The sequence below is a fragment of the Podarcis vaucheri genome (assembly GCF_965113315.1).
Source record: "Podarcis vaucheri genome assembly, chromosome: 15".
NCBI classification, from domain to species: domain Eukaryota; kingdom Metazoa; phylum Chordata; class Lepidosauria; order Squamata; family Lacertidae; genus Podarcis; species Podarcis vaucheri.
Window position 1 is genome coordinate 2689679 of NC_138753.1, and position 16617 is coordinate 2706295.

At 45.8% G+C, this 16617-nt stretch overlaps 1 protein-coding gene across 6 annotated transcripts in view; it reads right to left on the minus strand.

The window, feature by feature from the left end:
* Positions 1-1487: 1487 nt before the first annotated feature.
* The window catches only part of SLC6A4 (solute carrier family 6 member 4), a 36196-nt gene continuing 21066 nt past the window's right edge, over positions 1488-16617 (minus strand). For all 6 annotated transcript variants that reach the window (XM_082201801.1, XM_082201804.1, XM_082201805.1 and 3 more), the window contains 8 exons: positions 15147-15250; positions 14790-14917; positions 10737-10849; positions 9983-10114; positions 8824-8923; positions 7434-7534; positions 5144-5311; positions 1488-3570 (listed from right to left, as the gene is read on the minus strand). In XM_082201801.1, the coding sequence (XP_082057927.1) occupies positions 3496-3570; positions 5144-5311; positions 7434-7534; positions 8824-8923; positions 9983-10114; positions 10737-10849; positions 14790-14917; positions 15147-15250 (921 nt within the window). In that variant the 3' untranslated portion in view covers positions 1488-3495. The remainder of the gene's footprint in view (positions 3571-5143; positions 5312-7433; positions 7535-8823; positions 8924-9982; positions 10115-10736; positions 10850-14789; positions 14918-15146; positions 15251-16617) is intronic.

The window sequence follows — 16617 nt, forward strand, 5'->3', positions numbered from 1 at the left end:
TATGGAGACCATAGTGATGGTGTCTTTGCCAACTCCAGAAATAGAGATGTGCTTTCCTAGTGCTTTGCGAGCGTGTTTTCTCTCTCCCCCTCTTTCCCTCTTCTGAGTTTTTAAGGAGGGAAACAACAAGGACCGTGTCACTGATAACGTCACAGGATTGTATTTCTGTTTAGATTTCAGCAAACACCAGTTCTTATTTGTGCCTGATATGTCTTAGGCACTAATGAGCTTTTTCTACCTCTAGGGTTTTTACTTGGGGCATTTTTTCAATAAACTTTAAAAGAGGCAAACTATCTTACAAATGTAGTGAGTTTGCTAAAATAAGGTCCAATGCAGTTGTGTTTTCCTGCCTTCCAGCATAATTTATAGACTGATCTTTCTGTATTTTATATGTTGTGAGCCACTTTTTTATAGCTTATGAAAGGGTAGATGATGGTGATATAATGTGTTTATATTGTGCGTTTCTTCCAAGTTGGGATTCAAGGCGGCTTACAGCATTTAAAAAGCATTCTTTTAAAACAGTGTTTTTCAACCACTGTTCCGCGGCACACTAGTGTGCCGCGAGATGTTGCCTGGTGTGCCATGGGAAAAATTGAAAAATTCGAAAGATTTTTTTTAAAAAGGCAAATTTTCGCCCACTAGGCGGGCGCCGGACTGTGTCCATCCTATTTTCCATCCGTCCTGGGTGGGGATCAGATCGGATGGGATCGGATGAGAGCGGACAGGCAGTCCACTGTCATCCGATTCCCCATAGAGAGCAGTGGGGCTCTGACATCTCCCTCTCCGCACACAGTGATGGTGTGCCTCGTGATTTTTTTCATGAAACAAGTGCGCCTTTGCCCAAAAAAGGTTGAAAAACACTGTTTTAAAATACAAAGTAATAAAAACAAACTGGTTGAAAACAATAGTTGAAATACAATAATGCACGTTTAGAACCAACTTTAAAATATCAGTTGTCCTGACAGACCAGTTATCAACATCTTCTGCACCTAGCTTTCAAAGGTCTGTCTAAATAGGAAGGTCTTAGCCTGCTGGCAGAAAAAAGGAGGGAGCCAGTCAAACCTCTCTTGGGAGAGAATTCCACAATACAGAGGAACCACAGAAAAGGCTATGCAACTCCACTAGGAGGAAAGGTTACAATATTTGGGGCTTTTTAATTAAGAAAAAATGTGAGTAAGGGGTGATGGTGGACAAGACAGAGGTGTATAAAATTATATGTGGTGTGGAGAAAGCGGATAGAAGCTCCCCCCCCCCCCTTTCATAATACTAGAACCAATATGTGACCCTATAGATACTGTTGGACTCGATTCCCATCAGCCCATGCCAGCAAGGACAAAGGATAGAGATGATAGTGATTGTAGTCCAGCAACACATGAAGGGCCACAAGTTCCCTATTCCTGATCTACATCAACTCACTCATTTTGATGAAGATGTTTTCCTGCCAGAAATATTTTAATTTTAATAAATTGCTTCCCACCAGACAGAGGGGGGATACAACTGTCATTTTATTATGATATTAAATTTATTACAGTAACAGTTTACATCGCAAGGCACATACTGATGACATACAATCCAGCTTGGGACATTCAATATAACCAAAGCAGCAGCAGCATAAATTAATACAGGTGCATTTATATACAAGTTAAGAGAGGAATGCTTTAGTTTTGTAAAATAAAACTCCAGTTTTAATTTCTCCATACAAAAAGGTAAACATGGTCCCAATTCACACAGTTGCCTAAATAAGCTCCCAAGCCAACCTCTAGCGCAGGTCCCGCTTGTTTTAATGTGGCCTGTGCAGCAGAAACACTTGGTGGGTTTCTTCCATGTACCAGAAATTGATTTAATACTGTTTTCTTTGGAACAATTAATGACTCCGTGGGTAGGTGTGTTCAGAACAGCAGCATCTGTCAAAAGGCCTAATAAATTGTAATCTCGGCACTGTGTGTGTTTAGTGTAGCTCAGTCTTCCAGCTAGTTACACCTGTTGTTTTTACAACAGCAGTAAACATACAAGTTTAGTGCCTCTGCCAGCTTTCTAAGTTTGGAGTTCAGCGCTCATAAAAGAGGCTTTCAAAAGTGAGAGCCTCACTTGTCACTGCCTTCCATGTCTCCTGATGCAGAACTGCAGTGGAGCACAGCTCCTATAGAGTGGTTGCATATAATGAACAGCTCTGTGCCCACTCCATTAAAAACAAAAACAAAAAAACCCCAGTTAGGACACTTCTTAAGAAGTAGTCCTCTATGTGTGGCTACACTAGGCTATGGGAATATTTGCTCCCTGAATGCATTAGACTGCTATAACAAGCACATAGCGCTATAGGTAAAAAGATACACCTGTATGGTGGCAAAAATGCATTCCTGTACACTTGCACCTGGAGTGGTGGGTGGGTGAACAGCTGGGGGAGCAATGCAGGTGGTGAACCCCAGCATATATTTGAACACCAATGTAGTGTGGCAAGATGACGATTTAACAGTCTTCTGAAATGTCTTGCAGCAGGTGGCAGTGAGCAGACCACTCCACCCCGCAGCCAGCACTGGATGGCTTCACCACCTCAGCTGAGATTGAGCCCCTTCTTAGGACCAGGTACAGAATTAGCAGGGTCGTGGTGCAGTTGTTGCAGGTCTGTACCACTTCGGTGTAGGTTTCATGTCTGAATGCTCTTCCATTTATCTAAAGCACATAATCCCTGCATATAGATAGCTTATCAGATAAAATTGTCTTTCTTTCTCTTCTGATATGTTATTTTTTTGGAGATAACTAGTGGGGTCCCCCCCAAAAAAAAATCTTTACAGGTAGATACACTTTCCTTCCTTCCTTCTGCAGCAAGTCTAGCAGAACTCCAGAAGACCCGCAGTTCTATACAAGCTCAACACTTGCACAGGGGGGTTCAGTAATGTCTCTCTTCCAGGTGTTGAGCAGAGGCCCCATTCAAACCATGAGACTTTGTCTGCATATTAATTTTGTAAAATGCATTGGGTTGGGCTGGGTGAGTTCCCATATTTCTTCAGCTAGGTTGAAAACAGTGAGGTCCCTAGAAGCATATACAACAGGTTCTATTACAGAAGATCACATTGAGAGTGATAACAGGTGTGTCGGCACAGACAGATGAGTTCTAAATATAATCCTAAATCGCGACAGTTGTCCTGACAAGAGGCTTGAGTAAACCATGCGTGCATTCAGATGGCCCCTTGCCCCACCCACCATGGATGGAGTAACGGATACTCATTCACACTTGAGCACATCCTCATGTATCCAAAACAAAAAAACCAGTGCAGTGAATCGAAACTCAGAAGAGAGCCTGGTGCTAAGGAATGCAGCCAGTCTTTAGTTTCAGACGATCAGCGGCCCTAATCTTTTGTCACCACACTTCTGCCTCTTGTCACAAACACACTTCTCAGTGGAAATTCAGTTCTTTGGGAAGGAGCTTCAAAGCAACAAGAGAGTCAAGGAGCTAGTGAAGCCCCCTCCCCCCCCACACCTCCCACTAACAGCTGTTTAGGCAGCATTCATACAGATGTCGCCAAAGGGAATTTCTGTGGCTGTTTCTGGAGTAATGCTTTTTAGAATACGCTGTGGAGGAAGGAGAAAAGAAACAGAATGTTAGGGAGATAGCAGGAAACTGGTTTCAGGCGAGACAAGAGCATATCCAAGGAGCAAAGGGTGCCACCGGCTGAGGCTGCTCCACTTGGGGAAATAGGGCACTGCCCCACCAACCTCGGTCTGTTCTCAGCCAGCCGCCTTAAAACCAGTCCAGGGGATGGAGCTGCCTGACAGCTTCCTCATCCTCCTCAGTCTCAGTCTTGCCCCTTGTAGAACTCAGGGAGGAGGGCGACAAAATAAGAGTTAGTTGCCTCTGCCTGCAATTGGCTCTGGCTGCCTTCCAGTCCCAGTGGGCCCCAGCCACCACTAAGGGCGCAAGAACAGGAATTTACAGAGCAAATGGCTCCAGATGACTGATGTCGTGAGCCAGACTTTTTCTATATTGGCCCATGTATCCAAGATCAACCAAATTTTTTCTAGGCTGTTTTGGCTGTTTTACCCACAACTAAGTTTTCTTCTCAGAGTTGACACATTGAAAATAATGGACCAAGGTTAGTCATTCCCATTAATTTCAAGCAGTCTGTTCTTGAGTAAGACTCACATAGGATACAATTCCTGTGTTTGCCATATGATAGATGTTCAGAGTCATAACAGGAGATGCTAGAATATCCCACCAGGCAGGGCAAGAACTAAAAGATGATGTTGGAAAATGCCCAGACGAAACACTGAGCTTGCCATGAATGTTTATTCGATGCCGGCTGTGCTGAAAAGAGTTACTCCTTCCACTCAATCCACAGGCAGGGGCACATTGCTCAGTGCAGTCCTATAAGTTTCCATTGGAGGAAACCCCACCCGCTTTCAGTTTATAATCAAGCATGGACAGTGTGCCCCGGTCTACATCGCTTATAAGTTTTTTAAAAGAAAAAATTAGGAAGTGGTAGAGCAGCCTTCATTGACTTGGTACCCTCCACCTGTTGTTGGACTGAAGTTCCCATCATCCCTGACCACCAGCCATCTTGGCTGGGTCTCATAGGAACAACAACATCTGGGGGGCAGCAGGTTGGTGAAGACTGAGATATAGAGTTGGATCTAGAGCAGAGCTTTCCAAACTGTGTGTCGCGACACATTAGTGTGCTGGCTGCAGTGCGTAGCACAAATGTTCCATGTGCTCCTCCTGGGTTTGCTAGTAAAAATGAATTACGGTGGTACCTCGGGTTAAGTACTTAATTCGTTCCGGAGGTCTGTACTTAACCTGAAACTGTTCTTAACCTGAAGCACCACTTTAGCTAATGGGGCCTCCTGCTGCCGCCGCGCTGCCGGAGCACGATTTCTGTTCTCATGCTGAAGCAAAGTTCTGAACCCGAGGTACTATTTCTGGGTTAGCGGAGTCTGTAACCTGAAACGTCTGTAACCCGAGGTACCACTGTACTGTGTCGCAAATTGATACATGTCTGAAAAGTGTGTCCCCAACATGAAAAGTTTGGAAAGCTCTGATATAGAGGGTTCACCCCAAGGACTTAGCCTTAGCTCTGGAGGAATGGATACTGGACTAGAGGAGCCATTGGTCCGATCCAGAAGTCATGCTCTTCTTATGGTCACCTACCTCTTTAAGTGTCCCTGGTGTGGTTGCCAACCGATAGACCATGTAGGTGGGAATGCAAATGAAGGACGAGGTCCCGATACAGTAGCCCAACACCACAGTCCAGTAAGGATAAGTATAGTCGAAGAGGCGGAGTTCTGGAGGACTCGACATGAAGCTGCAAATGATAAACTGGAGAAAAGCCAAACATTTAATTCACAGGAAAAGGAGCTCTGGCAGAGGGAGGCATCTCTACCATGAGATAGCAGATTGGGAGCTCCATTGAGAAGTCACCCATGGGTCTCAGCAATAAAACTGCTAGCACAGTTGTAAAGCTAAGCAGGGTCTGGTATGGTTTCAGATTGGATGGGGGACTACATGTTGAGATTCCTGCATTGTAGGGGGTTGAACTAGATGACCCTCGGGGGCCCTTCCAATTCTACTGTGATTCTGATTATGGCTGCTGGATCTGGCTGCAGGGGCACAAGCCCCACTGGAAGACGCAAGAGGCATGCAAATGTGACCATTTTTACCCACTGTTCCCAGCATTCTGTTTGCTTATACAGTGGTACCTTGGGTTAAGTACTTAATTCGTTCCGGAGGTCCGTTCTTAACCTGAAACTGTTCTTAACCTGAAGCACCACTTTAGCTAATGGGGCCTCCTGCTGCTGCTGCGCCGCTGCTGCGCAATTTCTGTTCTCACCCTGAAGCAAAGTTCTTAACCCGAGGTACTATTTCTGGGTTAGTGGAGTCTGTAACCTGAAGCGTATGTAACCTGAAGCGTATGTAACCCAAGGTACCACTTGTATGCAATATTTGGGGATTGTATGTATAAAAAAGTATGCTGCAAATCAGAGCTGTGTGTCAAAGAAGCAGAGGGGAGGTGGGAAGAATGGGCATTTTTTTCAAGGGTTAGATGAAGAGGTATAGATCAGGCTGGCCTCCCTGCATTATTTTATTTTGAAATATTTATATGCCTCTTTTCTGGATAATGCCCATCTGAAGTGGCTTACAACAACACAAGATTTGTTAGCCACTTTTTGCCATCAATTTTTGCTGCTAAACCTCTCCTTTCTTGCCAGATGCTGAGTGCTGACTTCACTGAAAAGGCTGGCAGAGTTAATTTAGGAATGGGATTAAGCCTTCATTTAATAGTGCCAGAAATAGCTCTTTCAAAGCAGGGGCAGGGGCTCCTACTTACGCCCTTTAATTTTAATCTTAATTTTTTGCAAAGGATGCCATCTACTTTTGTTGAAGTTTATCTGGGTGTCTCCTGAAGGTGGGAGTTAATTTTTATGCTCCTCCAACTCACCCTCATTCCCACTTTGTATTCGATTTTAAAAAATGCATTTGTTCAGAGAAATTAGTTCTCTCCCTTAAAAAAACCTACTTAAAACAATTGCACAATTAGTGCTTTAATGTAATTTCCTGAAACTAGTGTAATGACCCAAAAGAGCATTAGTGCAGAGAACAATAGGGAACAGGACACGACTACTACGCATAGGGCCAGCCCTACCATTAGATAGAAGGAGGTGGATGCCTTGGGCAGCTGATTTTGAGCTATGAACAGGCAGTAAATTGAATCATAGAATTATTGAGCTATAGAGTTAGAAGGGACCGCAACAGTTATCTAATCCAACCCCCTGCGGTGCGGGGATCTTTTTACCCAATATGGGGCACAAACTGATGACCTAAGAGTCTATTGCTCGATTGACTGAGCTATCCTACGAGCTATCCCACTTACTGTGATATTTTTACTGCCAATGACAGGAAGAGGCGCTTGTAGCTAGAAATGCCTCAGGTGCCAAAATAACTTGACTGGTCTTGGGTACCATGCGCCTTGACTTGGAAGTGGGCAGTGGAGGGACATACGTGTCGTTTGCTGCTTTATCTTAAGTAGCAACATGTCTTGAGCAGGCTCTGCCCAAACAAGTGAAGGAACAGATGTCATATAGCAAACCTGTGCCAGAGGCAGTTACTTTGCCAAGTCAGTGGTAGGGTCAGAGAGAAGTGCCATAAAGTCTGTGGTAGAGCATCTGCTTTGCATGCAAAAGGTTCCAGGTTCAATCCCCAGTAGCATCTCCAGGTAGGGCTGGGAATGTCCTCTGTCTTAAACCCTGGAAGGCCACTGCCAGTCCGTGTAGGCAGTACTGAGCTAGATGGCCCAGTGATGTGACTCAGTGTAAGGCTATGTTCATAGAGGCTGTTGTGCAGGAGAGGGGTCTCTGTGTGTGTTTAATACTTTACTTTTTATGATGCAAACACACTGTGGAGAAACTTCTTATTACATGTTGGGCTGGACATATGGACTCACCAGGAGGAAAATTGGGCTGATGGCTACCCAGGAGATTCTCCAGAACCACCCAGGGCTGAATCCAAGCATCTCTTTCACGTCACTGCAGAACTGGCTGACACCTGCAAAAATAGCATAGGGTGAGGCCCATGTTACTCACGTGTTCCTATGAACTAGGTTCAGCAGAATAAAAAAGTAAAGCGTGATTGCTTTGATTGCACCAGCTTAGATTTTCACGCAGTAGTATGCAGGCCGTCAAGCTACACAGCACCCTGCTGCCATTAGTCCTAAGAGTTCTGTGAAACGTCAGAGCTCATGTGCATCCACACTAACGTAAGCTGTGGTTCATCACTCATATGTACATGGTCATAAGTGTGAGAGATTAGCAGCCAAACCTAACAAATGCATATTCTTGCTAGTTAGCATGAGAAGGGGCTAAGTCCCCAGAGCTGCATTGCTGATAGGCAAATACTCAGACCATAGAAATACAATAGGTAGAGAGGCGCTGTGTGATGTCATTTCTCCTCCTGTTGTGGAGAGGAAGGCATATATAGCACTTCAAATATCTGTCACATGGAAGCTTGTTTTTTCCTGCTCCAGAGGCTAGGATTCAGACCAATGGCTTTAAGTTACCAGAAAGAAGATTCCGGCTAAAATCAGGAAGAACTTTCTGACAGTAAGAGCTGTTCAGCAGTGGAAGAGACTCCCTCAGGAGGTTCAGGGCCTTCCTTCCTTGGAGGTTTTTAAGGAAAGGTTGGATGGCCATCTGTCATGGATGCTTTAGTTGAGATTTCTGCACTGCAGAGGGTTGGAGAAGAGGACCCTCAGGATTCCTTCCAGCTCTACAATTCTATAATGGAATAGAATCAGTTCTGTGATTCCACGATTCTGTGAATTACACAAACCTAAATTGCTGGTATGCGCTTGAGTCCCTCCTGCAAAATACTGACAGACTGGAGGCAACCACAGTGGGCCTGGTGTATGGATCTTGCAAGGCCCAGATGCCCCACTGGCTGCCTTTTGAGGAGTAAAGCAGTGAAATGTATGTGTCTTCCCTTTCTAAACCCTGCCTTACATTCAAAGCATTATACTCCAGTCACTATAAGGCTAACCATAGCTACTAGCCACGGTGGCTGTGCTCTGTCTCCACGGTTGTGGGCAGCAAATAACAGTTGCTGGAAACCACGGGAGGGTAAAGCTTTGCTGTTGTGCTCAGGTCCTCATTGAGGGCATCTGGATGGCCATGGTGAAAACAGGAGTCATGACTAGAAGAGCCTTTGGGCTGATCCAGCTGGCTCTTTTTATGTTTTTACGCTCATTCAAAAGTGATGGATGGATGTTCTCTCAAATACACATTTGCATGAGCACAGGAGTCTCATCAGCAAGTGCACCGGCATGCAGCTATCCTCACCGTAAAACCAAGCCACTGCAATGGATTCCAGGAACACCACGGCTATCACAGCTGGGCCCGTGGCATATTCTTCAAGCAGCTTTACGACATATGCACCACCCTAGAGCAAGAGAAAGAAAGATCATGGGAAACAGGATCGCTTCTAGTTCCCAGAAGGCAAAACTTGCTTGTACTGAGCTCATTAGCTCATTGGAGAGGCAGCTGAAGCCTGTAATGTACTTTAATCTGATGCTCTCTTCAGTACCTGTGCAACCTGACTAATCCTGAACAGTGTAAATGACCCAGTTTCTCCAACTTCCCTTCCTTTGCCTCACACAATACAGCAACCATGCAGATAAGAAGAGGCTGAGTGGAATGTGTGATCAATCCAGTAGGTAATCCAGTAGGGGATGGATGCCTCTCTGTTTCCTCCCTGGTGAGAACATTGAAGGGGCAATGACTGACAGTAAAGCTGAGGGCAGACCCTTGTGTTCCTCTTCTTTCCCCCCTTGGGAGTCAGACTTTCCCAAAAGGGGAAGGGAATTGTGCCTCCAGCAGGAACTGGGACTCCTGTTTTGCATTCCAAATCAAGGAGCAATATCTGATAAAACTGTGTGTGATACAGGTTTCTCATGAAACGATCCATCTATGCTTGGTAGTAACACCTCCCTTGTCAGAGTCTTCACGATCTCTAGTTCAACTTGGCATCTCATCCAATCTGTTGACATCATAGCGCCACAACATGCAATTTGAGACACCTCAAACCGTTTGGGAAACTGGGTTATGTAGCACTGGGAGGGCTTTTCAACACTCCCCACCCCCAAATGTCTCAGACATTATTGCCACTTAACGCAGCTCTTGCTGATTTGCAGTGTTTTGAAACAACACATTCAGTTTTTAAAACAGCCCTGATCAGGGCTGCACGGAAAAGCATTTGGAATCTGATCATTCAGAACCTGTGGAAAGGCATGGTAGAAATCTAACAAGGAAATCACTTGCAGGGTTGTAGAGAACAGCACCAATCTTGGATTGCGTCTGATTGTTTGCAGTCCAAGAGCTGCACTCCAGCATCCTCTGTGGCATTAAAGGGAAGTCTGGAATCCAAATTGCACACCAAACGCACAGACACTCTTCACCCTACCGAATGGCTTGACTGGCCATGGAAAGGTGAGCTACTCACAAAGGTCAGTGTCGGCATGGCACCCAAGAAGCAGGTCACAATGAAACCCAGCACAAACAGCTCCCGGCGCTTGCTCCAGATGTGCGGGAATTCATCCAGGACGGCAGTGATCACCCCTTCTAGGCCTGCAAACTGGGAAAAGCACACAGAGGAGTCAATGAAGGAAAGGCAGCTGCCTTCTTCCCCAGAACTCTTAGAACTTGCAAAGGGATCCGAACAATTCTGTGTTTGTGCTTGGTGAACTGAACCTGTTTTCAGGCTAATGGAATAACCCCACAGCCTGATGCTAAGGGCCAGACCAGGCAATTCACATTCTGCCCATACCCCAGAGGCTACGACCTGATTTTGCCAGCCTCCTCTCAAGTGGAAGGATGCAGTTCCTTGGTGTTGACCACTCATCCCTAGCCTGATGCTCTCCAGATGTTTGGGGAAACTCCCACCAGACCCAGCTAGAACTCCAAGTAAGACCCTGGCAACACAACTTGTTGGTTGGGGCTAATGGGACTTAGTCCAAAATGGCTTCACAGACTGAGGACACCAAGTTCAGGAAAGCGGCTCTAGATTCCGCCCCAGAGGAAGTGGGGAAAACATTGTTTTCTTACTAGCTGGTCAAGTGTCAGCATTCCAGCACAAACGCCAACTGAGGTTATCCAAAAAGATAATATTTCCATTCTTCAGATTTGGTTTGGCTAAGTGTGGACTAAGTCTGCAATAACACACACAGAACCTTTCCTTCTACTGCTCCATTACTCACTGTGCTGTCCAGTCCCAGGGTGATCAACATCAGGAAGAATATAATGGCAAAGAAGGTGGAGGCAGGCATGTTTGCGATGGCCTCTGCATAGGTGATGAAGAGGAGGCTGGGTCCTGTCAGTCAATGAGATAACAGTCCATGACTTATTCTGCTTCCTCCAGAGTTTATCCCCCCCCCTTCCCAGCTTGTAACACAGTGGCTAATGTCAATATAAGTTAACACAAAAGCCATATACCAGATAAGAGAAAAACAAATCAGAACAGCTGATAATCAGCAGCATAAATAATCAGCCACCCCTTTCAGAGCCAGTTCAGCTGTGACGGTATCTTCTCGCCACCATGCTTTAAGCTGGCACGTCAAACTCATTAGGAAGGGAGCCAATCTGATCTCCTGTGACAGGGAGTTCCACAGGCCTGACGTCATACTCTCCTATATTCCCACCAGCTGCAACTCTAATGGTGGCAGGCATAAAGAGCCGCCGCCTCCAAAGGTCACCAGTCAAGGGTATTGTAATGTGTATGGGTTGCTCGTGCGTAAGTTGCCGCCACTCCTGGCTATGTTGCCTTGCTAAGCCTTTTCTGTCTGGGCAGCCCTTCACTTCGTGGCTGCCTCAGTCGCTAGCAGAATCCGTCAGTGGGCGTTTCTTAAATCTTTTCCAACATAACAGTTGTTTGACACCCAGTCTCCTCCTACTCTCTCTGCGCGGAGGTCTTCTGCGCAGGGTGGGCGTGGGTAGCGGAGGACCCGTGCTCTCCCCGCTGGTGTCCGGTGAAGAGTCCTGGAGCCCTCTCGCCAATTCCCCCATCAGCCCCTCTATATCCCTGGTGTTGCGCTGATTTGCTGCCTCTCTCCCTGCTGGGCCCTTCTCCAGCATCATTTGAGAGCCTTCCCTCCGCCTCCAGCTCCGATGTCAGTTCCCTGACAGGTATCTAATGTTGTGTCTTCTGGATGGGAGTAGGAAGAGCCTGCTGGATTAGGCCAGTGGCTTGTCAAGGCCAGTATCCTGTTAGGAACATGAGGCTGCCTTATACCAATACTGACCTTTTACTCTATCTAGGTCAGTATTGTCCAAGCTCACGGGCAGCAGCTCTCCATGGTTTCAGGCAAGGAGCTTTTTCCCAGCCCTATGTGAAGATACCATTGGGAGTTGAACCTGGAGCTTCTGCCTGTAAGGCAAATGTGCTACTGCTGAGCTATGCCAGTTCCCCACTGTTCTCATGGTGGCCAACCAGATGCCCTGAATGGGAAGCCCAGGAGCCCTGCAGCATCTATTCTAGAGGGTACCATGTTTACTACCCATGGGTAGCCAGACAGGTTGGTGCGGAAGGAGACAGTGCTTCACATTACGGCTAGGGCCTAGCCCATTTCAGACTTGAAAGCTAACTGCAGCTCAGAGGCTGTCCAGGAGCCACATCAGCTGGCACCAGCCACAGAGCTGCAGCCTCCCCAAACTTTTACTATTTTTGTTTATTTTAGGCGGCTATATACCCCACCCTTAAACAATTCCCCAGGACAGCTTACATTATCAAAATACAATAAACAATAAAAATGTGATAAAATATAATCTGGCTCTGGTTGGGACTCCAGCTGACGCAGTTTGGACCAGCAGAAGTTTCCTAACACTTCAAAGGGAGCCCCACTTAGAGCATGTTACAGTGATCCAACCTTTATGTAACTAAGGCATGTGTGATCATGGCCAGTGGCTATACTTCTGCCAGCAAAAGCATTGTCCAGAGCCAAGCTGATTGGCTCTGGGCAGTGCTCTTGACCCTGTGGGTGCCTGTAAGGAGCTTGCTGCAGCAAGTGAGCCGGGAATCCTGTGCAGCACTATCTCAGTGTGGCATCAGGCTCTAGCAGGATGGAAGGGAGCGGCTTTGTCCCCTGGCTTGATGAATTGTATTGCGTTTCATCTTGAGGGCCTTCAATCCTTCATCCAGTCTCAAACATCCCTTTCAAGCAGCCAGTTGGCAGAGCTCTGAAGGGCAAAAGTTTATAGATCTGAGAGTATCCCATGCCTTGCCAATGGCAGGCACCAGAGATCTGTATATTTTTCAAGGAGGATGCTACCCATAATCACTAAATGGAACCTTCATGATTTGAAGCCAGGCCAAACAAACTAGAAATAGCACTCCAGACTTTATTCTGAAACAGCAAGGCAATCCCTATGTTCCAGTCTCTCTGACCTCGCATTCCAAACAGAGGCTTTTCCAGCTTGGTCTCAAAGACTTCCAACCAAGGAGAGTTCCCTACCTCATTGGAAGCTGACTGATATGCTAAGTCAGACCCCACTGGTCCATCTAGCTCAGTAACACCTATGCTAGCTTTCCCTAACTTGAGTAACACAGGATATTGACAAGCTGGAACATGTGCAGAGGAAAGAAACCAGGAGGAACGGTTGAGGAAGTTTGATCTGTTTAGTTTGGAGAAGAGAAGACCTAGAGGTGATATGATAACTGTTTCAAGCTTGTTTCCTGCTGCTCCAGAGGGTAGGACCTGAACCAATGGATTCAAATTCCAACTAAACATTTAGAATAACTTTCTGGTGGTAAGAGCTGAACAACAGCGGAATGGGCTTCTCTGAAGGTGGTGGACACTCTTTCATTGGGGGTTTTAAACAGAGGTTGTATAACCATCTGTCAGGGATTCTTTAGCTGTGATTCCTGCACTGCAGGGGGTTGGACTAGATGACTCTAAGGGTCCCTTTCAGCTCTTCTGTGATTCTGATTTGCCTTCCAGAAGCTGCTGAATTATTATTACTACCACCATCCCTGACCATTGGCCATGCTGGCTGGGGCTAATGGGAATCAGGAGTCCTGCAACATCTGGAGATGTTCCCTTTGGAGAAGAATTTTAGGCAAAACTGAGTCTGTTAGCCCTACCTGGAGTTGCTAGGAATTGAACCCGGAACATTTTTTCATGCAAAGCCAAACATTGCAATTTGAGAATTAAGTAGCTCTTGACTAAACATACTGAGCTGCTTTAGGAATGTGTCTTCTTATGCCTTCAAGTCAAGTTTGCCAGCATCCTGCATGTGTGGCTAGACACCGTGTCAAAATTCGTCAGCCAAGGAAGTGTTTGAGGAATTCTTCAATGAGGCCATTGAACCCAGTTGCCTAATAATGAACCCAGTTGCTCACTGAAACATGTTTCATGGGAACTCAGGAAGCTAGCCGCCTTATGCCAGATCAGACTATTAGATGCCTAGCCCACTACTATGACTAGTAGGGTCTCAGGGAGAAAAGGGTCTTCCCCCATCACTTGCATCTAAAATTACCGTACTTCTTCAGAAGGGGACTGGAGATGCTAGGGATGGAACCTTGCTCACTGGTTCCAGCCCTTCCTCAACTGGCTATTGAGACACAGTGGTGCCTGGTGCTCTCTTGTTTTAAAAGGGGCTGTGCAGAGTTTCTTAGGATGCAAAAGATCCTCTGCAGGACAACTTGCATCAGAATACAGGAACATACTGAGCCAGACCATTGGTTCATCTTGCTCAGTATTGTCTACACTGACTGGTAGTGGCTCTGCAAGGTTTTAGGCAGGGAATCTTTCCCAGCCCTGCCTGGAGATACCATTGCAGATTGAACCTGGGACTTTCTGCGCCCCAGTGGGCTGCAGCCTTCCCACCATCACAGGAAAGGTAGTGAGAGTATAAAAGGAAAGGATTGGGAAGAATTCTTTGTCTGCATTGCACTTCCCAAACCAGTATGTCAAACTGAAAAGTAGCTATCCTTCGAATTCACACTTCTCCAAATTTTGCAGTGCAGTTCTCCAGACAAAAAAATGTTCACCAAAGAAAGTATATGTTAGAGGAAGAAATCTTGCTTTCGTAGAAATAACATACAAAAATTACTTGTAAAAATACATCAGTTTGGGGAGATTGCTTACATAGACATATTACAGAAAATTGCAAACAAACTTACATTTTCAGGTGCAATTAAAAAACAACAACCCCAACCATACTGCAAACTGCTGAAGAAATGGGGCAAACAGAACATAAGACTGGAAAAATGCGAAACTGAGATTGGCCACATTTGCCCATCCTTGGTTGCTTACCTGTGTCTCGGGCCACGTCTGCCACCTCTTGGTTCCTCATCTCAGCCATGTACCCGAGCACGGTGAAGATGACGAACCCGGACACAAAACTGGTCAGGCAATTCACAGTGCTGGTGACTAGAGCGTCCCTGTAATGGAAACACGCATGCCTCTGAGAATCAGGACATGCTTGTGATACAACATACACACATACCCCATACACAAATTCTCCTTGTACCCTCCAGCTGGTCTGATTTGGAGTGTAAATAATTAGAACTATGTGCAAACCATCAATATGTTTATTAGAGTCTTCCACAATGGCAAGTTGAGTCATCGTCCCCCCACTTCCCAGTAATCTTTCTCTTTGAGAAAACTCACTGGTAGCAGTTGTTATGGAACTTGTTGTAGCTTGCAAAGGCTAGGAGGACCCCAAATCCTGGGCCAAGAGAGAAGAAGATCTGAGCAGCTGCATCAATCCACACCTAAAAAGAAAAGAATCAACAGACACAGCTCACTAAAAAGGGTATTGGTAAAAGCAGAGTTGTTCTGGGAAGCCATGCAAGGAGTGAGTGCTTTCAGCTTCCAGTTTGTGTTTTGAGCCCTGTGCTTCAAGTGTTTCAGGTTAAGAGTTTACTATAGCAACTCTTGCTGGAACTGAGGAAGCTATCAGTTAGATACAGGCAGGGACGACTGCTTTGTAGCAGACGCAGTGGAGTTGAAGTTGAAGACCTAGCAGGGCAATACCAGTCGCAGTGGCCTGCCACTCCATGGGTTCCCCACAGTAGATCCACTAAGGTCCTCCCCCACAGCTGGCCATCTAAGCTACTGACCATCACTGCATCTTGTGACAGTTAGTTCCATAGCTTAATAATGCAGTATGTGAAGTTACATTGGGGGAGAGGGTTGGACTGTCTTGATTCTCCTGCCACTCAATTTCATTGAGTGACTCCTAGTTGCCTCTCTATCCAATTTCTCTGCATCATACTATAGTATTACAAACCTCCATCAGTTCTCTCCTTAATTACCTTTTTTACTTTTCTGGTTAAAAAAAATCCAAAACCCTATAGCCTTCCTTTATAGAGAAAATGCTCTGGATCCATGATAATCTTGTGGCTATTTTCTGCACATTTGTACTGAGCCAGGCCAGTGGTCCATAGCAGATGGAGTTGCACTCTAGTGTTTTCAACATTTTCAGTCCTACCTGGAGATGCTGAGGATTGAATATGGGACCCTTTGCGCTCAAAGCAGATACTCTACCACTGAGCTGTGACTTTTTCCTAGTTTTTTCAATATCCTTTTTGAGATGAGATGACCACAACTATACACTATATTTCAAGTTCACCCACCCCATAGATTTATTCAAGTGCATTACACCACTGGCAAACTTATTTTCAGTTCTTTCTTGATAGCACTTAGCATGGAATTTGCTATACTCAGCTGCCACACACTGGGTTGACATCTCTGAGCTGTCCTTCTCCCATCACCCCAAGATCCGTTTCCTGACTAGCCTTCTTATCTCCTGTTTTCTCCAGAACAAACCAGTTCCTTTTTATTCTCCAGACTCAAAGCTGAGCACTGCCCGACTCTGTAGATCGTTCCTGCCCCAGGAGCCACCACATGAAAGCTTTGTGGCCATATATCAACAGCACAGAGATCGCAATCTGGCCTCGCTCATCGCTTCAGAAACATCCAATACAATACTAACACCCTTTATTACTTTTAGGGGAGGCAACGGGGCCTTATTGGAGATGTGGCTTTATCAGAGAACGATGTGTCTTCATTTCCTCTTCATTGAACTCTCTCCTATCAACCGGGAGCCCGCTGGCTGGCAAATATTAGAACCTGTAAT